Genomic DNA, 27,219 nt, shown 5'->3' with positions numbered 1-27,219 from the left:
TCTGACAATAAAACTATTCTGTTTGTAACGACGTGCTCTACATACACAGACAGAAAAATGTAATCTGTTGTTGTAATATTACTGTTTAAAATCGTTTTGTTTATCTTTTCTCTCTCTCTCTCTCTCCCTCCTCCTTCATCCCGGATCACCCAATCGGAAAACAAATCTGCAACTGTTACTTAGGGTTTTTAGTGTAAACTGGTTCCTTTTTTTTCCTCTTAATTTCGAGTATTTTGAGGTGCCATACGTGTCAAAATTTAGTTACATAATTAAACGTGTAATCACGATTACCATTCTTCAAAAGAGGAGGAGGTAAAGGTGATAAAATATTGATAATAAAACTTATAATATCTCTCTTTAACGATTAGATAACGAATTTTTATGAAGTTGCAAACCGATTAATCCACCTCTTACACACCTGTTACTATATAATTAATTTAGAATAATTCTTCTTTTTTTTTTATTAAGCTTAAATATAAACGGTAATCGTAATGACACTTTATATATATTGTAAATGGCATCCTTTCGTCGGATAATGACGATAAAAGAATGTAGCCAGGCCATATCCTCTTTGCGACTCGTTCTTATTGCATGACAAACAAACCAGACCCGGTGTTTAAGAGTTCACCCAGAACTCACGTTTTTGTACGATGTTAGAAGAAAGTACGCTATGAGTCGGTAAGTTGTTTTCGTAGCAAACAAAGAACTCCTACGCTTTCTATAAAGAAATTCAGGTCTTCTAGAGATGGAAACGATAATAACTGCAGTGAAACGAAGGGAAGAATGTGGGTTGAACTTTTGCCACTCCTCCACAAGTTAAGAAGTAATCTATAATAATTCCAGTAGGAACTTGTATTTCAATATGTAAATTTCATTTGTTTTTTTTTTTCTCAATTTTTATTTCTCATTCATTAAAAATAAACATAATAATAATATATTTTCGTGTAAGAAAAAGATAATAATATATAAGCTACACACACAAATATTTTACGATGATAGAGCAAGCATGAAGAGGTGTGTTCCTTATAAAAAAAAAAAAAAAAAAAAAAAGGATTTCAGAACAGCCAGGACTTTCATCACAAATAATGAACTTTACACTTCTGTGTGCAACAATATATGTTGAATAACATATGTTTATGTGTTATTCAACATATATTGTTATGCAAATTAATATACAAATAACTTAAAATTAAAGTAAAATCTGATTATTTTTGGTCACGTTTCCCTTTCCCTATTTACTCTGTGTTAAAATGATCTCGTTTAACACTGTTTCATTTAGCACTTTATCATCTAGCAACTCATGTTAAGTGGGGTCTTACTGTACACAGTATGTTTTATATGTATTAATTTCTTTAAAACAAATTTGCAAATATAAATAAAATATTTATTTATATTTGTAAATTTTAAAAAATGTTTAATCCTTTGCCTTCTGGGCATGACAAGGTGAAAGAGAAAGATGTGTTTCATTCCCATCATAGTAAGTTCTTGCTCTTACTGTTTTGACTATTTAAATATCAATACTTTCTAAATTATAATTTATTATATATCTTTATCTTACCTATTCTTAAGTCTAATTCTCTTCTGACATTAACAGCATCACTTATATTCTTATTTGGTTCACCCAGATTTTGACAAGCCCTAGATATGGCTTGAGGAGTAATTTCAGAAAATCTAGCTCTAAATACTTGAATATGTGGTTTTACTGAAGGAAAAAAAGACACAGAATTAATTCCAAAATATGAATTATTGTTAAGGAACTCAACCTAATAATTCTTACTATTAACAATATCTTAAAACTTAAATTTATTACTAGTTCTAAATATTACATAAAAATAATCATATGTTTTTATCTTAAAACTAAAACTTGCTTGTTCCTTACTTTTAGGCACATTTTCATCAAAAAATTAAGATTTATAGTTTCTCACAATGGAAAATTGATAACAATAAAATGAAAAATGATGCAAACAAATCATTACTCTTAATCAATAAAATGAAGTATCATTTGTTATGTGATACTTCATTGTATTTACTTAAAGAATCATTTCACATAGATATAAACTTATTTCTTCTTTCATATTATGAAAAGAGAGATGAGTTGAGTTTTTATCCATAAAATGTTTCTTGCTTAGAAAGTGCTTCATCATGATTAAGAAATTTGACAAAAATTTTTTCATCTATGTCAGGGGTGGCCAACCTGCGCCTCGTGAGCCACATGCGGCTCTTTGAAGGATTATTTGTGGCTCTCGATAGATGTACCCGAGTTTCCTTTTCATTTTTGTGTTATTATATTTTAAAAAATTATTATCGTTCCGTATGTGTTTCAAAATGTCTTTTAAATTACTAACAACAAATATGAAAGACTAAGTGCAACGTTGTAACAAATTTCATTTCCGTCCAAGTTAAGAATGATATGACTCATCGAAAACTGCGCGAACGAACATAAACAGTGGCGTAATCGTCCGTTATCGACCGACTCCAGACCGATTTTGAATTTGTAAACTGTCATTGCAACGGACAGTTGACATTGTGCTCTGGAGGAAACAATTTGTATCACTCTTGCTACGGATATAATTTGTATTCTGGAATTTTTTGCATATCTTTTTAATACGTATTTAATTGCGGCGCGCGAAAAATTTCAAATTTTGAAAAATGGCTCGGACTATCAAAGAGCTTGGCCACCCTGGATCTATGTCAAGGTTTAACATTAATTATGCTAAGCCTTGACATAGATGAAAAACTTTTTATCAAATTAATCATTTCTGTAATGCAGTTGAAATTATTCATTTCTGTAAAATTTCTATTCAGATACAAAATTATCCTAATGCAATTAATGTTGAAATTCATTGGTATTTTTTATTCATTTCTGTTTTTAAGAAAAAAATATACCGTTGAAAAATAACCTTATCTTTTTTTTAAATCATTAAAATTAAATGTATAGCAACAAGAGAATGAGGAATACAAATGCATTTCTTGTATATAAAAAGTTTTTAATTCAATAGGTCACATGTCTTTGTTGTCAAAAAATGGATTTAATACCAAAACCACAAAATAAAAATAGATAGTAAACAGCTTAACCAATGAATTTACTTGAAACATTTAAATAAATATAAAATATATTCTAATCTTTCTCTATTTTACACTTTTTTTTTTCACTTTTTCTGTATTTATTTTGAACTAATTTCTATGAATTTTATTTATATTTGTAAATTTTAAAAAATGTTTAATCCTTTGCCTTCTGGGCATGACAAGGTGAAAGAGAAAGATGTGTTTCATTCCCATCATAGTAAGTTCTTGCTCTTACTGTTTTGACTATTTAAATATCAATACTTTCTAAATTATAATTTATTATATATCTTTATCTTACCTATTCTTAAGTCTAATTCTCTTCTGACATTAACAGCATCACTTATATTCTTATTTGGTTCACCCAGATTTTGACAAGCCCTAGATATGGCTTGAGGAGTAATTTCAGAAAATCTAGCTCTAAATACTTGAATATGTGGTTTTACTGAAGGAAAAAAAGACACAGAATTAATTCCAAAATATGAATTATTGTTAAGGAACTCAACCTAATAATTCTTACTATTAACAATATCTTAAAACTTAAATTNAAACCAAACTAAAAAAAATAAATAAATTACATAAGAGTTTAAAATATTGTATATTTCTTAATCATAATATTATAGTTAACTGTAAAAACCAATCTTGAAAAATATAATCCTTGTATGACATTATATTTCAATTAAAAATAAATTCAAATCAAAGAGAGTAACTTAGAATCAAACATAAAAAATATCCTTTTTGTTAGTGGAACACAAATATTCTCTAGTGATATATGAAAAATCATGATTAACAGAATGTAATTAATCAGAATTGTAAAGAAGCTCTTAACTTTATCTTTAGAATAATTAATTATAAATACAGTAAGACCCTGCTTAACCTTGCCTCGATTAATACTGATTTGATATAACGTGGTCTGCTTGAAGCCTAAAAAAATGCTCAACATTTACAATGATTCAAATTATTGCAGCATTTCATTGATTCATATATAACATGATTATTCCCAAACATGAACCAATCAGCAAAAGGTGGCAATTGTCATAGTGCTGTACTTTCTTTAAATCTATGTTTGTTTGTTGCAATTTTGGAAAAAATATAACATAGGCAATATCAACTTGGCTTGGCAAAAATTAACTGATAAATGCATGAATGAAGTGTAGAAGAAGGTATGGCTGGAGGTATCCAAGAATTCTCAATGAGAAGAGCCTATTGCTGTATCATTAGGTTGACCAAATTGTTAACCTAATCGATTCAGCAGGACTAGGAGATGGAGACAAATAGGATATTGAGGAGTTACTGTAGGTTTCTGCTGAGAGCCTTACCAACGATGACCTTCAAGAACATGCAGAACTACGAATTCATATAAAACTGGAAAATAGTGATTCTGAAAACGAAGAACCCAAAGAATTTCTCTACAGATTTCCTTAGTAAAGTTTGGTAATGATAACCAAAATTGTTGATCAAATTGTAGCAAATGGTCCAGATTTTGAAAGAAGTGCAAAAGCAAGACAAGGTGCTTTGGATGCAATCTCTTGCTACCAACATTTGATTTAGGAAAGAAAAAACTGAATAATGAAACTACACAAATTTATCACAAAAAACAAGAATTTCAGAAGAACCAGGACCTTCATCACAAATAATGAACTTTACACTTCTATGTGCATATGTTTATGTGTTATTCAACATATATTATTATGCAAATTAATATAAAAGTAACTTAAAATTAAAGTAAAATCTGATTATTTTTGGTCACGTGTTCCCCTTTCCCTATTTACTCTGTGTTAAAATTACCTTGTTTAACACAGTTCATTTAGCTCTTTGTCATCTAGAAACATATCCCCCGTGTTAAGCGGGCTCTTACTCTATATTACAAATATTCTCACATCTTCTCTGAATGAATGCTTTCTAATGTAGCCCAAAATTGGCTGATTGCAGACTTATCACACCTTGTAGGTTGATGAAACAGAGTCAGAGATCAACTTTAAAATTATACACTTTATTAGTATTGGAAATGCATTTATAACTCATAGTCCCTCATCAGGCCAAACAGCAAGATGACTATAACTGGAATTTCTGATATACACATATATTTACATACATAACATGATCTTGCTCTCAACCAAATCATTAGCCAAAGACTGTACTTTTACATTCTGAATAACAATTTTAAATCAGCAATAACACAAGTAAAAAATTAATTGTATACAATAGTTAAAACATTAATTAATTAAAAATAAATAAATAGAATTCTAAAACAAAAAACTGTTTTTATTTCTCTGTTACTGTTAAAAATGGAATAGAATTTTCCCATAGATGTGCATTACATTTTTAACACCATCTACAGGAGATCGTATGTGTAATCAAACAGACCAGTATAATATGTACTGTTAATAAAATAAGTCCTTTGTAAACATTTTGCATACTAATCTATACAATAAGGAAACTGTGGCATATGAATTAAATCGCCATACAATTTATAGTGACAAAAATCTTACATTTATAACAAAGTAAATTAATATAGTTACTTTTTCACCATTAATATCAATTTCTGCTATTGTTTCCTGTCCTTCAGCATCTTTGGAAAGGGAAGCCAGAAAATGTCTTACTATAAATTCATACAATCTTGCTTCATTTCCCTGAAATTAAAAAATTCTTTCATTTTAATTTTAATCATTTGTTTAATAAATACAATTTAATATAAAATTTAAAAATCAAAATAAACTTTAATAAATAATTTAAATAAAATACTACTTAAAATTAGATATAAATAATTAACTTAATTATAAAAACTAAATAATAATTTTAGGAAATATTTTCAATAAAATATTTTAAAATATTTCTCTATTTCTTTTTTATAACACTTTATTAAATTAGATTACAGTTTTGTATAACTTTTAATATTAGTGCAGTGAAATATTATTTCATGAAGCAAATTTACCTGCAAGTTTTTAGCATATTTTGTAGGATGAATTGGAGGATGGGCATTATCAGTTTTATTTCCCTGTCTTGGATTAGGACCATCATTTAAAACTCTACTAGCAAATCCTATTTTTAAAAAATTTACATGAAATTCAAATAATATGTTTTAATTTAAAAAATAAATAAAATTGTAAAGTTTGTATGTTTATATAAAATATTTTATTAATTAAAATTACAAGAAAAAATCCAAAACACTTAAATATAAACAACAGTAAGTTTTATTGTGATTACATTCTTTAAATTGTTATTATTGATCAGATTACAATTTTTACTTGATTATAATAATCAGGTAAAAGATAATGAAATAAATGTAAGAATATTTTCTAATGGGATAAGAGAGAAGCGAAAAAATAAAGTTTACTTAATTTTGAAGGAAATACAAATATAGACAATTTAAAATTATTTTTTTACCTCCCCAATTTGGATCTTGAACTTGCATTTCTACAAGTGATCCTAGATTAATGTCTTTAGGAAATTTATTAGTTTCTGTACGGGGATAACTGATGTATCCTTGCGTATAAAGCCTTTCTGCTATGTGCATAGTTTCTTTTGCGTTCATACGTAATTTCCTCGATGCCAATTTTTCTAATTCCTATATATGGTTATTTTTAAGCAGTTATAAAAATAAAAACTAAAATACAAATTAAAATTTTGTAATAGAGAATACTTACAACAGTGTCTAATGGCAAAGGTCGCCACTTGCTTTTAGGCTTAGTTTTTAAATCTGTGACGTGAGCAGTTGGGTTCTATAGAAATATCATAAATTAAAAAACAAAGTAAATTATTAACAATTATCATTAAAATAATAGAGAAGATAAACAACTCAACACTTTACTTACTTAAAGATTTAGTATAGTCTGCACAATGAAAGAGTAGTTATGAGTCAGCCTGAGCTGGAAAGATCTTTGAAGAGGAGGGAGACATGTAAAAGTTAACACATGGATACAATTTCTTTCAAGTGTTTTGTTTTTACATTTTCAAAGTATTTTTATATGAACTGTATCATAAATAATTTTATCATTTTACTTTTTTTTACAAATTTAATTACACTGATCCATGTGTTAACTCCCACGTCTCCTTCCACCTCTTTATCTGATAAAGATCCTTCCCATCAGACTGACTCATGTTTACACTTTCACTGCACGAATTATAATATAAATTTTATAAAAGCAGTGCATGTTATTTATTACTGAAATGTTATTTAAAAATATATACCTATTTTCAATAAACACATTGTTTATAAACAATTAATCTATATATATAAAAATGAATATATGTCTGTCTTATGTCCTTCATGCATTATCACACCGTTTATCCGATTGCCATGAAACTTTGGGAAGTTGTTTAATATACTCCTGCGAAGGTTTCTGGCATAGTATGATTGCCACGAAGCTTTGGAAAGTTTTTTAATACACTCCCGCAAAGGTTCCTGGCATTTATCCTACGATAGATGGCACGCGTTTACACGAGCATTCGAGCACTGTGTGTTCGATCAATTTCAAATTGTGAAGATTATTTCCTCCCTTTAAAAAATATCTCTATATACGCATTTGCGAACTGTTATTTACGATATTTGTAATAATTTTTGTTTAATCACTTTATTTCAACTTCTTTTTGCTAATTACGTATTCGCTCGAACTTCGTTAAAACCTTAACTGAACCCCAAACAACGACCAAAGTTGTGGGAAGAAATTCGCATATTTTACCAATCTAGGTATCCTCCCTTTTCAAAATTTTAATATCGACTCAAAATAATTTTAAAAAATAATTTACAATAAAACAGTTTATTATCCAACTATCAGAAATTTCACAACACGCCAAGGAAGAGAGGAAGGAGCAATTAAATAATTAAAATTGTAAAGGATTAAAAAAATATATATAAAAATGGGGAATATTGTGCTTCTGACAATCGCTGCAAGTGTATGGGCTAGATTTAGAGAATCCGTGCTTCTCGCGTGGACAACTGTATGTGGCTGGCTCACGCGTTGGAAAACCTTCTGATTTATTCATGTACGCACCAGATGGAAAAACAAAAAATATCGTGTATCCACAAGCACTCCAATAAATAAATAGAATTGAAACCACACTTTGAAATGTTTTTCCAATGAAAATGAATAATAATAATAAGTTTTAATAAAGATAATAAAATGTAAATTGAATTTTATCATAACGAGTTTGCTTGAATTTCCTTTCTTCTGAGATCGCAGCAATGCACGACGGGTAAGCTAGTATAATAATATTAATTGATTATAAACAATATGGTTTAAAACAAACAATTTACAGGATATTCTTATTGAATATTTTCTCATAAGGTTGGAAAAATCATTCAAATAATGCAGTTCTTTAATAATTGAATCAACTTTAAGTACTTATGACAAATATAATAAGACATACCAAAGTTAGTTATAAAATTTTTCAACAGATTTTATTTTTGAAAAATGATTCAAGTTTTGTGTAAAAATTCCAGTATGTGTAAAAATTCTAAGAATTTGTCAATTTATTTAACAAATTCAAATTTTTACTTTTGAATCACTGTTATGACTTATAATCTATTAGAATTAATTATCAAATTAGACAAAATATCAATAATTAAAGTTTTATTTTTATAGAAGTTCAGAATTTGTTAAAGAATTCAAATGCTTTCCTTCAATAATATAAAATTAATTGTTTTAAAAAATTATATTTATATTTAAACTTACTTCTAAGCAAATCTGATAAATTACAAGGCAAGCAGTATGATCAAAAAGACGTCCTCTTTTCCAAGTAAAGTCTGCTTGGGTTCCATTTTTTAAATGTGTAACTAGAATAGATTAATATTGAAAATTAAAAATAATTAAAACCATTTTAAATTTTAGTCTTAAAAGTATTAACTGAAAACTATTTTATTAAATTAATTTTTTAACTATGTTAAATATTTTTACTACTATGTAAATTTTACATTTCTAAGGATAATTTACATTTGATTTTCAATGTAGTTATTTTTATTTCATTGTACTGTTCTGCCTATTTAATAAGCAATCACATGCAGTTTTTTTTTACAGGATCATGTGCATAAGGTTACAATTTTCCATAAATTTTCATGCTAATTATGGTGCATGTAATTGCCATTCCTTGAATTTGACAATTCTGAAAACCTGTAATGTGTTTTCTCTGCAAATGCCATTGTATCTCATACATTTTTCAGTTTATGAGATACTGTTTTGTTTATAGAACATCCTTGACCAGGCTTTCATAGAGAGTCCTTCAAACTTCAAGATAGCACGGGTTAATGTGAAACACTGGAAATAAATGATGGGAGGGTTAAGATGCTTCTCAGAAGGGCCAGAAAAAATTTTTGTATTTTTCAGGCATAAAATAAACCCATGAAATATTTAAATTGAAGGTCATCTTACAGAGGCAGATCACTTTAGGCTATCTTACAGAGACATGCATTCAAGGTCTTAGTGACTTGCAAACCACATCATTACATCATGCTTAGCTGAAAAACATCCATAGTGTCCATTTTCTTCGTTACATTATCCAACACCTTTCAACATTAAAATTCCAAACAAATATCCATAAAAGCTCTTATAGCTGAAACTATTGTACATCGTTTCCATTCTCTCAGTTAGAATAAAGAGGAAGATTCTCTGACATCTAAACGACAGTAAAATACTCAAAGCCGGCAGTCATTAACCAGTGACTCTTTTATCGGTCCCAAGGTATACAGTTTACCTGACTAATACTTACCTCTAGCTACCTCTTATGGTGATTGTAAGAGACCTCCATGAGATCATTTTTGATGACATTAGGGCACTAACAATGACATCAATACAGAAAATTACTGTATTACACATGCAATCATGTGACAGTAAAGAAAAATTGTACACAATGGCATGTGTAAGACAGTGATTTTTAGTAGCAGTTTTCTGAGATCCTGTGATAAGTGGAAAAAAATTTTTTTGACTGAAATTTTTAGTCAGATAGATATCATATTTCATGAGAATATCATTGAAGTAGGGCTAAGTAACTCAATTTGGTGAAAAATGCCCACAAAAAAAAACTAGTAGGTGCAAAAAAATCACTGCTACACAGCATGTGAATTTTTTTTGGTACAGTTTAATACTTCTATAACCATATAATAACCATACTGGTATTTCTCTTATTATTCACATTTACATTTATGTTGATGTTGAAATTAAAGTTATTCTAATGTTAATCAAAAAGGTACATTAGGTTATTTTACCTGTTTAATAATATAATCAGTTCTTTACATTATCAGTTTATAATTCTATCAAATTATTAAAATTCATATGTATTATTACTATATTAATGATCCTTAGTCAGAATTGATTCATCTTTATATAATAATCCAATGATCGCCTAAATATTCGAGCTATAATATGGCTATAAACAAATAATTAATACAAACAAATTTGGTACTAGAGGTAAGTGCTAAGCACCATCTCATATCTAAATTAATAATTTAATAAATAATTTAGAACCTTCTGGAAGAAAATAACTGACCTGGGGCGGGGCTTGAACCCACAGCCTCCACTTGTCATGTGGTACACTATCAATTGCGCAACCTGGACCCAAGCCAGCCTTTGCTTCCAGAAGTATTTAAATTTCGATATAACCTTCCACAGTTACTAACATCACTGGCTGGCTGGCTGGCTAGCTGGAGATGACTTTTATGTCAATGGCCAATGAACCTATCATTGGTCGTTGTTCATTGGCCAATGACATAGTAGTTGTCTCCAGCCAGTGCCGTTAGTAACCGTGGAAGGTTATACAGTAGAACCTCGAAAACTCGACCTAATGTGGACCGAAGGGTGGCCAAGTTTGTGAAAATGCCGAGTTATCGGGAATGGGGTTAAAAAAAATAAGTACGAGTATTTCCTCAGAAAATACTGTACTGTACTTGTACAGTATTTACTTGTACAGAATATAACAGAGAATAAACTGCCCAAATACCCTTAAACAAAGGAAAAGTACGTCCTTTATGAAGGCATAGAGCCACTACATGAAAATGAAAATTAATGAATACACTGTGTACAGTAATTTACCTGATAAGACAGACCTCAGAAAAATACTTTATGAGAGCTTTTATACTTTTATAAAGCTGTCTATAATGAAAATTAATTAACTAAGGATTTTTTCGCCCTGCCAAGGTGTGGACCAGTTATCCGGAGTGCTAAGTTATCAAGGGACGAGTTTTCGAGGTTCTACTGTATTAAAATTTAGATACTTTTGGAAGCAAAGGCTGGCTTCGGGTCCAAGTGGCACAACTGGTAGTGCACCACACGATAGGTGGAGGCTGCGGGTTCAAGCCCACCCCAGATCAGTTATTTTCTTCCAGAAGGTTCTAAATTACTTATTAAATTATCAAAATTATAATTATTGATTTAGATATGAGATGGTGCCTAGCATTTACCTCTAGTACCAAATTTGTTTGTATTAATTATTTGTTTATAGCCATATTATAGCCCGAATATTTAGGTGATCATTAAATTATTATATTAACTCATCGGGTTTTGAGATGTGTATTATACGATTCATTTTTTTTTAAAGTAACTTACAAAATTTATCATACAATTTCATGGCATTAAACCATTGATACATCATACCAGAAATAAGTTTTTTGCATCTAAATATGTATCTGATATTGTTTTAATAAAATTTCAATTATTTTCCAATATAAATTAGGTTAGATTAATCAATTTTTGAAAATAAATTTGGATTTTAATATGAACTATGTCATCTCTTATCATCTTTAATAACATTTTCCTAAAATTTAACTAATGCATATATAACACAGTAGTAAAGAAACTAAAACTGTCAAATCAAGCAAACTGATTTTAATAAATCAGATGCCTATTTCTAATGTAACACATCAATATACATCAATTCTTTTAACTTTTTCAAGTTTTATCTACTTTTTAAATGATAATGTTTCAAAGTATTAAATAATGCTAAAATGCATCTACTAGTTAATAAAAATGTCTTCTGTATAATTTCATGTTAAATGATAAAATTTCAAATGCATTACCAAAATTTTATCATCAAAATAAAATTTGGAATTTTTTAATAATGTATTTTATATAGAAAATTTCATTTCTTGACACGTTTTTAATTAAATAATGAAACAAAAAACTATTTACCTTTAATTTTCCAAAATGGTTCTGCAATAAATGACTGTACTTGCTTATATCGTTCAACTACAAAGCCAAGAGTTGGAAACTGGCAGCTTCCATAACTTATTAGTTGATTTTGAAGAGATTCTGGAAAAACTTTCTTCAGCCTCAGAGTTTGAAATCTTGTGAAGGCAGCACCTATCAAAATATTCCAATAAAGTAAAACAAAAAAATTCTTTAAAAAATTGATGTTCAAACTAAAAACATATTGATAAAATTTATACCACAGAGCATTCACAAATTTGTAGATTCATATAAATTTTAAAGAATGTAAGTTACTCTTCTAAAGTCATTTTATAAGGAAAATTGAGTCTATAATTTAAAAATTAAATAAATTATATAATGATGATTAAAAACCGATACAGTGGAAACTTGATCATTCAAACTTGATGGAATCATGGGTGTTTTGGATAAACAAAATTTCAGATAATCCAAAAATTTGTTTGATTTTGTTTTGAGTACATCAAGTACTAAGCATTTAAAGTGTATCAACAGTAAATATTGTAATGCAATTACTGTATTTGAAAGTAAATTAATTTACTCAAAATTTAACATAATGTTACATATTTGGTCTAGTTTCACAGCACTACAATCCACAGATGACATAGTAATTTCCTGTTACATGGAGAGTTTTTGGTCTCTATATATTATATGTTTCTGAGACAATTTTGCATATCAATATTAAGACATTAATTTCTATTGCTGGATAGTCCAGATAAAGAGAGGAAGGACTTGATTATCCTTAAATAAAAGTGAAGCAAATAACAAAAGATATTTTTATATTGCCAATCAAAAGGCAATAAGAAAATATCTTAAATCATAGTTTTACTGCTGCTTTTTGACAGAGATATTTAAAGCTTTTATGTAATATTTTTAAAATCCTTTCTGTTATATAAGGAAATATTTTTAACCAATTGTCAAATAATGCATGTGGGTGCTTTGCAGCTGGTGGACACAATGATGTCTAGACATTTTAAATATTTGTTTTGAAAGTTATATTATGTGTTGTAGTTTAATTTTATTACTATGAACACTAGTCTGAATACTAGTCCACTAGTCCAAACATCACTAATCCAAACATGTTTCAATCAGTGGAGAGGAAATTTTTTAGCTCGCAAAATATAATTTTTTGTATTTTCCAGTTGAATTTAAATGGTATTAATGGTACAAAAAGATTTGCAATCCCACAACAAAAAAAAAATTGTATTTTATTGTAGTACTGTATTAATACTGTACAAAATTAATAAATCATGTTTGACATAACCTATTAAAACAGCAGATCTATACAGTATTTACACACAAAAACAGAAAAAAAAGTCATTGAAGGTGTTGGATCTATATAAACCAGACCTGTTTTACCGCTTGCATCTGCATTATTTCAGTTATTTCGCTAATCTGAAAATCTGCTAATCCGAACAGGATTCAGTCCCAATTAGTTCAAACTAGTGGGACTCTACTGTATTGTTATTATTTTGTATTTTTTCAGTGTGCAGAGTGTACTAGTGTGAAAAAGTACTGTAAAACCCTGCACATACACTTATATAGTTTTTATACTAAACCAAACAATCACCATAAATAATTGGGCTATTATTTTATTATTATCAATAATTAGATAAGAAAATAGACTGGTTTAGTATCAATACATCATGCTTTGGGATGTTTATTATATTTACTTATATATCTATATATAAAACTTATGTTTATGTAAAAATGCAAACTGGAGATTAAAAGAATTTATCTAATTCTATGGATAATGATCATGGTAAGTTTCAAATAACTTAACAGCTGGTTTGCTACACTAGTGACTGTTTTATGCATAAAAACTATATAAGTAAATATAATAAACATCCCAAAGCCTGATGTATTTATATACAGTGGGTGATCGGTTAATGAACATAATCCGTTCCAATACTTTGTTCGCTATCCGAATTGTTCATTAACCGATTATCGATTTACCATAGGTTTGTATGGGAATTTGATTAATTCATTCTGGAGACCCCAAAAAATAAAAAATACATTCATTTATATGTAATAATAAAAAACATATATACACAGTCTTGCATTTTTATTACTTATGTTTTTTTGTTTGTGGGTTAAAAAATCTGTCTAATGTCGATTGCTTTTCTCTCTTCTTCAGGATTTTCATAAGTAATTAATAGCATTGTAATTGTAGAGATCCCCAAGCCTATTAACCTCAACCTGGTTTGTATGCCATTCTAAGACCGTTGATACAACATTGCCCACTTCTTCAAAAGATCTTTAATAGCAGATATCAGCATTAATTCTTTTTTCCATAATAAATCATATCTCGCCCAGTTTCTTGGTGTTCTTCATTCAAGAGCTCTTATGTCATCAGATCATTTTCAGGTTCCATTATGAGCTCTTCAATGTTCTTTATTTCTCACAAGTGATTTGTGTTACTCCTTTAGCTGCTTGAGTCTTCTTGATTATACTGTATCTTTCTTAGATAAGATTGAACTGCACCCCACTGTAGATTTGTTCAAGCCATACTGCCCAGCAACATCAGACATCTACCGCCCACTTTCTACCTTTTCTATTTTACCTATAGAAAATAAAACTTGATGCAAAACTTAACAAGTGTCCGCCCAACAGTCTCGCAAATACTATAAAAGAATTGTTTCTGTCAGAAAAATAAAAGGCTGGTATTACAAGGGAGAATTTCAAAGTTTGAAGAAATACTATCTGATCAGTATATTCCGGGTTGAGCGTCAATGTCAACATCTCCAGTGCTCCAAAAAGTTTTGAGTTGTTACCTGAAGATGAGGGAAAATCAATCGGTATTTGCTATTTTCGTTGCTTTTTTTTATGCTTGTTCAGTGAAGTGTTCTTTATCTGAACATGCATTTGTTGTCCAATCATAAAAATCATTCACAAAAGTGGTCGTTATCCGATTTGTTCATTAACCGATCTGTTCGTTAACCAATCACCCACTATATATATATATATACAACTTTTGTTTCAAGGTTTACATTAAGATATGATATTTGGAACCTTCCGTACATTTCTATATTCAACGGTTGACTCAACAGTGAATTTTCTGTTGACGCCCTTTGTTGAATGATCTGACGTCACGTTTTGCAGAAAAAAGAAATGCTTTCATTGAGAAGTCGCTTTTCAAGATGACTGACTTAAGTAACGAGAAAGTGGCGATTGTGAATGTTTTGCTAAATAATTAAAGTAACTCACTTAACCATTATTCGAATAAATCCTTTTATTCAAATGAACCCCTGTCTGTATCATTTTCTTGTGTACTGGCTCTCTCCTTAATAATTTTAATTAATTTCTTGAATATTTATATCATTAGAAAGACTTAGAGGGCCAAATATCGGTTGTAATCAATTTCAGATAAATGAAAAAATCTTAATATTTCAATATTGACCAAATTATCCAACATAATCGTGCAATCACATGTTTTATCATATACAGATCGTTCATTAATCTATCCACTATTATAGCACCCACAGCAGTGAATGGATAGTTTCTATAAGCGAAATTTACTTTTTCATGGAAGCCGCCATGTTAGTTTGTTAAATACTGAATGGTCTTTCAGGTCGTTGAGACCGTTGAGCTCAACAGTGAAACAGCACTGATGTCACTAGTCTCAACGGTCCATTTAAAAGTGTTGTTCTCTCACTGTTGAGTAAACCATTGAATATAGAAACGTACGGCTTGAATACTTATATCATCAATTATTATATATTTTTTTGTCTTTTGAACACTATATAGTGTTCAAAAGACAAAAAACAATCATCCACACAGTTTCAAGAGTGAAAAATTATTATATTCTAAGGATTGCAATACAATAAACTAATCTGAATCTTCGAAATTTGATAGTAAGTGACCATATCTTTACAGAAAACAAAATTTATCTGTTAAGTTAGATTAATTTCTAGTTGTAAAGTTCTTTAGTCATATTTACAAACATTACTCAGTACACTAGTGTACTTAAGTTTATTAGTATTACTAGTATCCTTTCTCATACTGAAATAATTAGTTGTGTACCTGCAGTCCTGAAGTTTCTCAATGATATTTTTATTTTTTTATACAGAGTATAGTAAGACTCTGCTTAACACTGCCTCAATTAATGCTAATTCGATATAACTTGGTCTGCTCAAAGTCAAAATTTACACCAATTTCAAATTATTGCAGGATTTCATTGATTCATATATAACATGATTATTCCCAAACATGAACCAATCAGCAAAAAATGGCAATTTGTCATAGTGCTGTACTTTCCTTAAATCTATGTTTGTTTGTTGCAATTTTGGAAAAAATATAACATCATGAATGCCCATAGGCAATATCAACTTTGCTTGGCAAGAATTAACTGATAAATGCATGAACAAAGTGTAGAAGAAGGTATGGCTGGAGGTATCCAAGAATTCTCAACAAGAAGAGCCTATTGCTGTATCATTAGGTTGACCAAATTGTCAACCTAATCAATACGGCAGGACTAGGAGATATAGACAAATAGGATATTGAGGAGTTACTGTAGGTTTCTGCTGAGAGCCTTACCAATGATGACCTTCAAGAATGTGCAGAACTAGGAATTCATATAGAAATGGAAAATAATGATTCTGAAAACGAAGAACCCAAAGAATTTCTCTACAGATTTCCTTAGTAAAGTTTGGTAACAATAACCAAAATCGTTGATCAAATTGTAGCAAATGATCCAGATTTTGAAAGGAGTGCAAAAGCAAGACAAAATGCAATCTCTTGCATCCAAAATGCAAGAGATTGTATTTTGGATGCAATCTCTTGCTACCGACATTTGATTTAGGAAAGAAAACAAACTGACAAATGAAACTACACAAATTTATCACAAAAAAAAAAAAAAAAAAGGATTTCAGAACAGCCAGGACTTTCATCACAAATAATGAACTTTACACTTCTGTGTGCAACAATATATGTTGAATAACACATGTTTATGTGTTATTCAACATATATTGTTATGCAAATTAATATACAAATAACTTAAAATTAAAGTAAAATCTGATTATTTTTGGTCACGTTTCCCTTTCCCTATTTACTCTGTGTTAAAATGACCTCGTTTAACACTGTTTCATTTAGCACTTTATCATCTAGCAACTCATGTTAAGTGGGGTCTTACTGTACACAGTATGTTTTATATGTATTAATTTCTTTAAAACAAATTTGCAAATATAAATAAAATATTTATTTATATTTGTAAATTTTAAAAAATGTTTAATCCTTTGCCTTCTGGGCATGACAAGGTGAAAGAGAAAGATGTGTTTCATTCCCATCATAGTAAGTTCTTGCTCTTACTGTTTTGACTATTTAAATATCAATACTTTCTAAATTATAATTTATTATATATCTTTATCTTACCTATTCTTAAGTCTAATTCTCTTCTGACATTAACAGCATCACTTATATTCTTATTTGGTTCACCCAGATTTTGACAAGCCCTAGATATGGCTTGAGGAGTAATTTCAGAAAATCTAGCTCTAAATACTTGAATATGTGGTTTTACTGAAGGAAAAAAAGACACAGAATTAATTCCAAAATATGAATTATTGTTAAGGAACTCAACCTAATAATTCTTACTATTAACAATATCTTAAAACTTAAATTTATTACTAGTTCTAAATATTACATAAAAATAATCATATGTTTTTATCTTAAAACTAAAACTTGCTTGTTCCTTACTTTTAGGCACATTTTCATCAAAAAATTAAGATTTATAGTTTCTCACAATGGAAAATTGATAACAATAAAATGAAAAATGATGCAAACAAATCATTACTCTTAATCAATAAAATGAAGTATCATTTGTTATGTGATACTTCATTGTATTTACTTAAAGAATCATTTCACATAGATATAAACTTATTTCTTCTTTCATATTATGAAAAGAGAGATGAGTTGAGTTTTTATCCATAAAATGTTTCTTGCTTAGAAAGTGCTTCATCATGATTAAGAAATTTGACAAAAATTTTTTCATCTATGTCAGGGGTGGCCAACCTGCGCCTCGTGAGCCACATGCGGCTCTTTGAAGGATTATTTGTGGCTCTCGATAGATGTACCCGAGTTTCCTTTTCATTTTTGTGTTATTATATTTTAAAAAATTATTATCGTTCCGTATGTGTTTCAAAATGTCTTTTAAATTACTAACAACAAATATGAAAGACTAAGTGCAACGTTGTAACAAATTTCATTTCCGTCCAAGTTAAGAATGATATGACTCATCAAAAACTGCGCAAACGAACATAAACAGTGGCGTAATCATCCGTTATCGACCGACTCCAGACCGATTTTGAATTTGTAAACTGTCATTGCAACGGACAGTTGACATTGTGCTCTGGAGGAAACAATTTGTATCACTCTTGCTACGGATATAATTTGTATTCTGGAATTTTTTGCATATCTTTTTAATACGTATTTAATTGCGGCGCGCGAAAAATTTCAAATTTTGAAAAATGGCTCGGACTATCAAAGAGCTTGGCCACCCTGGATCTATGTCAAGGTTTAACATTAATTATGCTAAGCCTTGACATAGATGAAAAACTTTTTATCAAATTAATCATTTCTGTAATGCAGTTGAAATTATTCATTTCTGTAAAATTTCTATTCAGATACAAAATTATCCTAATGCAATTAATGTTGAAATTCATTGGTATTTTTTATTCATTTCTGTTTTTAAGAAAAAAATATACCGTTGAAAAATAACCTTATCTTTTTTTTAAATCATTAAAATTAAATGTATAGCAACAAGAGAATGAGGAATACAAATGCATTTCTTGTATATAAAAAGTTTTTAATTCAATAGGTCACATGTCTTTGTTGTCAAAAAATGGATTTAATACCAAAACCACAAAATAAAAATAGATAGTAAACAGCTTAACCAATGAATTTACTTGAAACATTTAAATAAATATAAAATATATTCTAATCTTTCTCTATTTTACACTTTTTTTTTCAATATTGAATCATATTTCTTATACTATCATCCATACAATAATAGTAATTTAACACTAAAAATAATAGGTAATTTAATTCATTTAATCAAACACTTTCAGTTTTCATTATAGTAGTTAAATTCTGCATTCAAAAGTAATTGATAACCAGAGAACTAATCTGATATGAAATTAAAGAAAACCTCATCCAACATAATACAAAAATTTCAACTTGCTAACTTTTTTAGTTTTCTTAAAAATTAACTATCTGTCAACCTTATGGATAGTTTGATAGATAGAATGAGCAATTATTTTATTGCGACATTGTCACAATGCCTGACTGCAATTTTTAATCATATTTTTTAATTTATTTAATTTAAAATATATGCTCTCCACCTTCAAATTAGTAGTGTCCTGCTCCTGTACATCATACATTTCCTTTAGCAATCAAGTTGTGTCAGTCATCTAACTCCTTTCAGGGAAATTTTTGAATTGAAATATTGCAACTTCTGGTTTGCATCGTAAGTTTGCACATAGTTAATTGAGCCTGTTGTCCTTAAGCTTTCCATATCTGGTCTCGGCTTTCATCTATCTAACTCTGTTCTCAAGATTAAGAAAGGACAGACAGACAGATGAAGGTGGAAATTTACAAATCTACAATTTTTTCAAATTGCAGCCCAAAAACAACATATATTTTTCTTTATTACTGTTTTTCTTCAACGGTTTATAATATATACATATTTATCAATAAATATAAGCTTTAAAAATTATATAACATGACTTAAAAATTGTATGGTATTAAAAAGATTATTTTCAACCTAATTTCATCCTAAAATATAATTTAGATTTAAATGAACTGGTTTATATTCCATGCTTTCATCATGTTGCCATTCTCAATTTTGCTCATTATATGCATCTGTAACCTGCAACCCTTACAATTCATCATGAATGAATGATAAAAAATGAAATTTCACCCTGACTTATAAAATAATCACAAAAGTCACAAATAGAATTCAAACCTAAATTTTTTCATAGAATATGTAAATCCAATCAAATAAATTTAAATGCATATACAAAAAAAATATGACAAAGATTTTAAATAATATAAGTTGTTCTTACCATTTCTACAAACTTCAATAATTTCAAAGCCAATATTCTCTCCTTCTCTATCACCATCTGTCCAAATAATTAATTTATTGCAATTACGAACTTCTCTTTCTAATGTTTTCTGAAAGTTGAAAATAAAGCCATTGTAAAAAAGCACTTTACCAAATTTTTCAAATTAAATCTTCTAATATTCTAAATGAATAAATTTTAGAATATCAAATTTCTTTTACTTAATTATAAAATTATTTTTTCTAAATTTAAAAATCACTTAGTTAATCAGTGTAGTGTAGTTGATCAGTGTTTAAGCTGGAAAAAATGTTCTGTAGCATTTTAGCTAATTTTACTAAAAAAGTTAGCAAAATTTTGAAAACTGCAGCTAACATTTCTCATCCATGAGGATGCCCTGAACAATACACAATTGAATTTGAGGGTTGGATTTCACGCTGATCTTTGGTTAAACAAGAGAAGAACAAATTATCACACAGCTGTTAATTACATACAAATACTACTATATTTGCAAGCGCTTTTGACGTGCTATGAAACATCATTAGGCAGAGACAAGCTCAAATAAAATTTTCAAACAAAGATTTTGAATTAAAACTAACGGCATTAGTCCTTTAGAACAAAACTAAACTTAGAACAACTAAATGTAAAGAATTTAAATTGGCATGCACATGGTTACAATGCATATGTGTTGAATAGGTGCTGAGAAGGAGCTAGAGTCGATGTTTTAATCCTTTGTACAAGCTGACCCACAAAGCAAGCAATTCAAGCATGGGAGAGTTGCACAGATTTAGTAAAATGGTAAGGAGGGCCTCCCAAACATACACCAGGCTCCTCTGATCGCAATACCTGAGCATCACCACATGGTCCCACAGCAGGGTGTGTTGTTGTTGTAACACCATCCTTGCTAGCTCAGTGTCACACCTGTCTGCCCTGATAAAATATTGGTGTTTGGAGATGCAGCAAGATAGCATTCTGGTTGTTGCTCCTATATAATGGGTGTGAATACCAGATGTGTTTTCCAATGGGATAGAGTATATCCTGGACTTCTCTAGTATGGAAGTAGCATCTCTGTCATTGTATAGCAGCCTCCTGAGATTTGGTCATGGAGTGATTGGTAGAAATAATGCATGATGTCTAAAAATATGGCAAATGCGAGCAGTGATGCAGCCACAGAATGGTAATGAGGAATGGACAATTGTGCATTCCTTTAGGATGCATAAAGTGGTGGCAAAAAAAAGAGATCTTTTAACCTTGTTCGAGATATATTTATATTTGGAATTAGTAAACCTGCCACATTTACTGCTGAGAGAATGGCAGTAAGTTCAATATTGATAGCAGTTTGTGTGGAAGGCAACAGAAAGGCCTAATTATAGGGGCTATAGCTGCATTGATGTAGTGCTGCAGATGGTATGCTCTGGCAGGGATTAAAAGGGGTATGTTGTTAAATTTATGGAACATGGAGTACATTATACCTCCCTTGGGACTTGGAGATGTTTAGATCTAAAAATGCAATTTTTTTCCCCCATTTTCTTTTTCCCAGGTAAAGTCGATAGTAGAGTAAACATTTATAAGAAGGCATTTTAGGATGAGGAAATCCTCCTCAGTGTCTTGCTAGGCTACTAAAATGTCTACATATCTCAGATATATCGATGGGTATGCTATCATGAGGGGGAAAGTAAAAACCCTTTGCTCAACGTGTCTCATGAGCAATTCTGCTAGTACGACAGACAGCAGTGAGTCCATTGCAACCTCGTTTTTGCAAGTATATTTTTCCATTGAACCGTAAATAATTGTGTTTGGTAGCACAATAGCATACACAATACATTATTGTTTAAACTTATGTTTATTCTCATAGATAGTGTACATTATTACAGTGGAATGCACTACCAATGTAACCATAAATCTATTATAACCCAGAAGCATCATACATTATTGAAAAATTCATCTTGATTTTCATTCACACCAGGCAACAAATGCTGAATAAAAATCAAATTCCCATCTCGGAGTGCTATTTATGATGTTTAACAAGTTGCTGACAGTTTCTATATCAAGACAGCTTCCAATTGAAGGTTTTGTTAATTTCATCTCACTGAAACCTCTTTCACACCCACCAGTGTGCACTGGGAATGAAAGAACAAACTCAATAACTGTTGAGATAAACTGTTAATTAATTAATTAAAATTTAAATCAAAACAATTGAAACATTATCCACACTTTCTGAAATATTAAGTATTTGTTTTCCTTCTTGATTGATTTGGTCATATTTCAACCAAGTCAGAACTGAGTCTATTATAGTACTTCCTTGTAAAGTGTTAGTTTTGGTTTGATGGAACATTTTGCTTTTAATATATATAAAAAATAAATATAAATATAGATAATATCAATATATTGTGACCTTTCGGGTCGGCACCTCTTTGGTACCCTGTCAGGATTGACACCACCGTGTTTCTCGAAACACGGAAACCGAGACAGCGATTACGTCACGCCGTCGCGCGAGCGGTCCCGTACGTGGTCAGACGGATTCGTAATGTCGATTCTAGAGACATCATTGGAAGTGACTCAGATACACTTAACAATTAACAATGGTTTATTTAAAAATCAACGGGATAAAGTGTTGTCGTGGAGAGCGAGAGTTCACATATGATTCGCAGGGTGATAAATACCTGGAGTTTGGTTGATTCTTGAATAGCTGATAATTGATAATTCAGTTCTTGACTTAATCCAAAGTTCTAGCGACGACGTTCATTCAAGTTTCTTTGGCACTTAATAAATCCTGTTGCAAATAATCCAAATAGGAAGCACAAAAAAACAAAGTCCAGTTGCTATCTGACGACTTCTATCCAGAGAAACGGCGGCAACTGACTCTTTTCGGCCGTCTCTGGTGATATTCACCGGCGATTTCGGCCATGCAAAGGTTAATAGTTCATGAGAAAGCATCATGTTGCTTTTGAGAAAATGTAACGGGAGGCTTTCTCAGGTAGCTAAGAACAACAACAATTGTTGCGTAATTCACGAAATGTTATTATTAAAGACTATTTCTAATATAGGAATTTCTGCTATCTCACATAGTACTTCCTTGTAAAGTGTTAGTTTTNTATATACCTATTTTCAATAAACACATTGTTTATAAACAATTAATCTATATATATAAAAATGAATGTATGTCTGTCTTATGTCCTTCATGCATTATCACACCGTTTATCCGATTGCCATGAAACTTTGGGAAGTTGTTTAATATACTCCTGCGAAGGTTTCTGGCATAGTATGATTGCCACGAAGCTTTGGAAAGTTTTTTAATACACTCCCGCAAAGGTTCCTGGCATTTATCCTACGATAGATGGCACGCGTTTACACAAGCATTCGAGCACTGTGTGTTCGATCAATTTCAAATTGTGAAGATTATTTCCTCCCTTTAAAAAATATCTCTATATACGCATTTGCGAACTGTTATTTACGATATTTGTAATAATTTTTGTTTAATCACTTTATTTCAACTTCTTTTTGCTAATTACGTATTCGCTCGAACTTCGTTAAAACCTTAACTGAACCCCAAACAACGACCAAAGTTGTGGGAAGAAATTCGCATATTTTACCAATCTAGGTATCCTCCCTTTTCAAAATTTTAATATCGACTCAAAATAATTTTAAAAAATAATTTACAATAAAACAGTTTATTATCCAACTATCAGAAATTTCACAACACGCCAAGGAAGAGAGGAAGGAGCAATTAAATAATTAAAATTGTAAAGGATTAAAAAAATATATATAAAAATGGGGAATATTGTGCTTCTGACAATCGCTGCAAGTGTATGGGCTAGATTTAGAGAATCCGTGCTTCTCGCGTGGACAACTGTATGTGGCTGGCTCACGCGTTGGAAAACCTTCTGATTTATTCATGTACGCACCAGACGGAAAAACAAAAAATATCGTGTATCCACAAGCACTCCAATAAATAAATAGAATTGAAACCACACTTTGAAATGTTTTTCCAATGAAAATGAATAATAATAATAAGTTTTAATAAAGATAATAAAATGTAAATTGAATTTTATCATAACGAGTTTGCTTGAATTTCCTTTCTTCTGAGATCGCAGCAATGCACGACGGGTAAGCTAGTATAATAATATTAATTGATTATAAACAATATGGTTTAAAACAAACAATTTACAGGATATTCTTATTGAATATTTTCTCATAAGGTTGGAAAAATCATTCAAATAATGCAGTTCTTTAATAATTGAATCAACTTTAAGTACTTATGACAAATATAATAAGACATACCAAAGTTAGTTATAAAATTTTTCAACAGATTTTATTTTTGAAAAATGATTCAAGTTTTGTGTAAAAATTCCAGTATGTGTAAAAATTCTAAGAATTTGTCAATTTATTTAACAAATTCAAATTTTTACTTTTGAATCACTGTTATGACTTATAATCTATTAGAATTAATTATCAAATTAGACAAAATATCAATAATTAAAGTTTTATTTTTATAGAAGTTCAGAATTTGTTAAAGAATTCAAATGCTTTCCTTCAATAATATAAAATTAATTGTTTTAAAAAATTATATTTATATTTAAACTTACTTCTAAGCAAATCTGATAAATTACAAGGCAAGCAGTATGATCAAAAAGACGTCCTCTTTTCCAAGTAAAGTCTGCTTGGGTTCCATTTTTTAAATGTGTAACTAGAATAGATTAATATTGAAAATTAAAAATAATTAAAACCATTTTAAATTTTAGTCTTAAAAGTATTAACTGAAAACTATTTTATTAAATTAATTTTTTAACTATGTTAAATATTTTTACTACTATGTAAATTTTACATTTCTAAGGATAATTTACATTTGATTTTCAATGTAGTTATTTTTATTTCATTGTACTGTTCTGCCTATTTAATAAGCAATCACATGCAGTTTTTTTTTACAGGATCATGTGCATAAGGTTACAATTTTCCATAAATTTTCATGCTAATTATGGTGCATGTAATTGCCATTCCTTGAATTTGACAATTCTGAAAACCTGTAATGTGTTTTCTCTGCAAATGCCATTGTATCTCATACATTTTTCAGTTTATGAGATACTGTTTTGTTTATAGAACATCCTTGACCAGGCTTTCATAGAGAGTCCTTCAAACTTCAAGATAGCACGGGTTAATGTGAAACACTGGAAATAAATGATGGGAGGGTTAAGATGCTTCTCAGAAGGGCCAGAAAAAATTTTTGTATTTTTCAGGCATAAAATAAACCCATGAAATATTTAAATTGAAGGTCATCTTACAGAGGCAGATCACTTTAGGCTATCTTACAGAGACATGCATTCAAGGTCTTAGTGACTTGCAAACCACATCATTACATCATGCTTAGCTGAAAAACATCCATAGTGTCCATTTTCTTCGTTACATTATCCAACACCTTTCAACATTAAAATTCCAAACAAATATCCATAAAAGCTCTTATAGCTGAAACTATTGTACATCGTTTCCATTCTCTCAGTTAGAATAAAGAGGAAGATTCTCTGACATCTAAACGACAGTAAAATACTCAAAGCCGGCAGTCATTAACCAGTGACTCTTTTATCGGTCCCAAGGTATACAGTTTACCTGACTAATACTTACCTCTAGCTACCTCTTATGGTGATTGTAAGAGACCTCCATGAGATCATTTTTGATGACATTAGGGCACTAACAATGACATCAATACAGAAAATTACTGTATTACACATGCAATCATGTGACAGTAAAGAAAAATTGTACACAATGGCATGTGTAAGACAGTGATTTTTAGTAGCAGTTTTCTGAGATCCTGTGATAAGTGGAAAAAAATTTTTTTGACTGAAATTTTTAGTCAGATAGATATCATATTTCATGAGAATATCATTGAAGTAGGGCTAAGTAACTCAATTTGGTGAAAAATGCCCACAAAAAAAAACTAGTAGGTGCAAAAAAATCACTGCTACACAGCATGTGAATTTTTTTTGGTACAGTTTAATACTTCTATAACCATATAATAACCATACTGGTATTTCTCTTATTATTCACATTTACATTTATGTTGATGTTGAAATTAAAGTTATTCTAATGTTAATCAAAAAGGTACATTAGGTTATTTTACCTGTTTAATAATATAATCAGTTCTTTACATTATCAGTTTATAATTCTATCAAATTATTAAAATTCATATGTATTATTACTATATTAATGATCCTTAGTCAGAATTGATTCATCTTTATATAATAATCCAATGATCGCCTAAATATTCGAGCTATAATATGGCTATAAACAAATAATTAATACAAACAAATTTGGTACTAGAGGTAAGTGCTAAGCACCATCTCATATCTAAATTAATAATTTAATAAATAATTTAGAACCTTCTGGAAGAAAATAACTGACCTGGGGCGGGGCTTGAACCCACAGCCTCCACTTGTCATGTGGTACACTATCAATTGCGCAACCTGGACCCAAGCCAGCCTTTGCTTCCAGAAGTATTTAAATTTCGATATAACCTTCCACAGTTACTAACATCACTGGCTGGCTGGCTGGCTAGCTGGAGATGACTTTTATGTCAATGGCCAATGAACCTATCATTGGTCGTTGTTCATTGGCCAATGACATAGTAGTTGTCTCCAGCCAGTGCCGTTAGTAACCGTGGAAGGTTATACAGTAGAACCTCGAAAACTCGACCTAATGTGGACCGAAGGGTGGCCAAGTTTGTGAAAATGCCGAGTTATCGGGAATGGGGTTAAAAAAAATAAGTACGAGTATTTCCTCAGAAAATACTGTACTGTACTTGTACAGTATTTACTTGTACAGAATATAACAGAGAATAAACTGCCCAAATACCCTTAAACAAAGGAAAAGTACGTCCTTTATGAAGGCATAGAGCCACTACATGAAAATGAAAATTAATGAATACACTGTGTACAGTAATTTACCTGATAAGACAGACCTCA

General features: G+C 29.9%; 1 protein-coding gene across 1 annotated transcript in view; it reads right to left on the bottom strand.

Moving 5' to 3' along the window:
• Nucleotides 1–27,219, bottom strand: part of LOC111634064 (DNA topoisomerase 3-alpha-like) — a 100,572-nt gene that overhangs the window by 61,497 nt on the left and 11,856 nt on the right. Inside the window, exons 4-11 of the mRNA XM_023378745.1 lie at nt 20,273–20,381; nt 17,586–17,729; nt 12,183–12,353; nt 8,739–8,839; nt 6,711–6,785; nt 6,451–6,631; nt 5,999–6,105; nt 5,586–5,696 (exon numbers count right to left, since the gene is read on the bottom strand). Coding sequence (XP_023234513.1) covers nt 5,586–5,696; nt 5,999–6,105; nt 6,451–6,631; nt 6,711–6,785; nt 8,739–8,839; nt 12,183–12,353; nt 17,586–17,729; nt 20,273–20,381 — 999 coding nt within the window. The remainder of the gene's footprint in view (nt 1–5,585; nt 5,697–5,998; nt 6,106–6,450; nt 6,632–6,710; nt 6,786–8,738; nt 8,840–12,182; nt 12,354–17,585; nt 17,730–20,272; nt 20,382–27,219) is intronic.

The sequence above is a fragment of the Centruroides sculpturatus genome, unplaced genomic scaffold (genome assembly GCF_000671375.1).
Source record: "Centruroides sculpturatus isolate CEXI.00-Female unplaced genomic scaffold, Cexi_2.0 scaffold701, whole genome shotgun sequence".
Taxonomy (NCBI): Eukaryota; Metazoa; Arthropoda; class Arachnida; order Scorpiones; family Buthidae; genus Centruroides; species Centruroides sculpturatus.
This window is presented reverse-complemented; position numbering and strand designations above follow the sequence as displayed.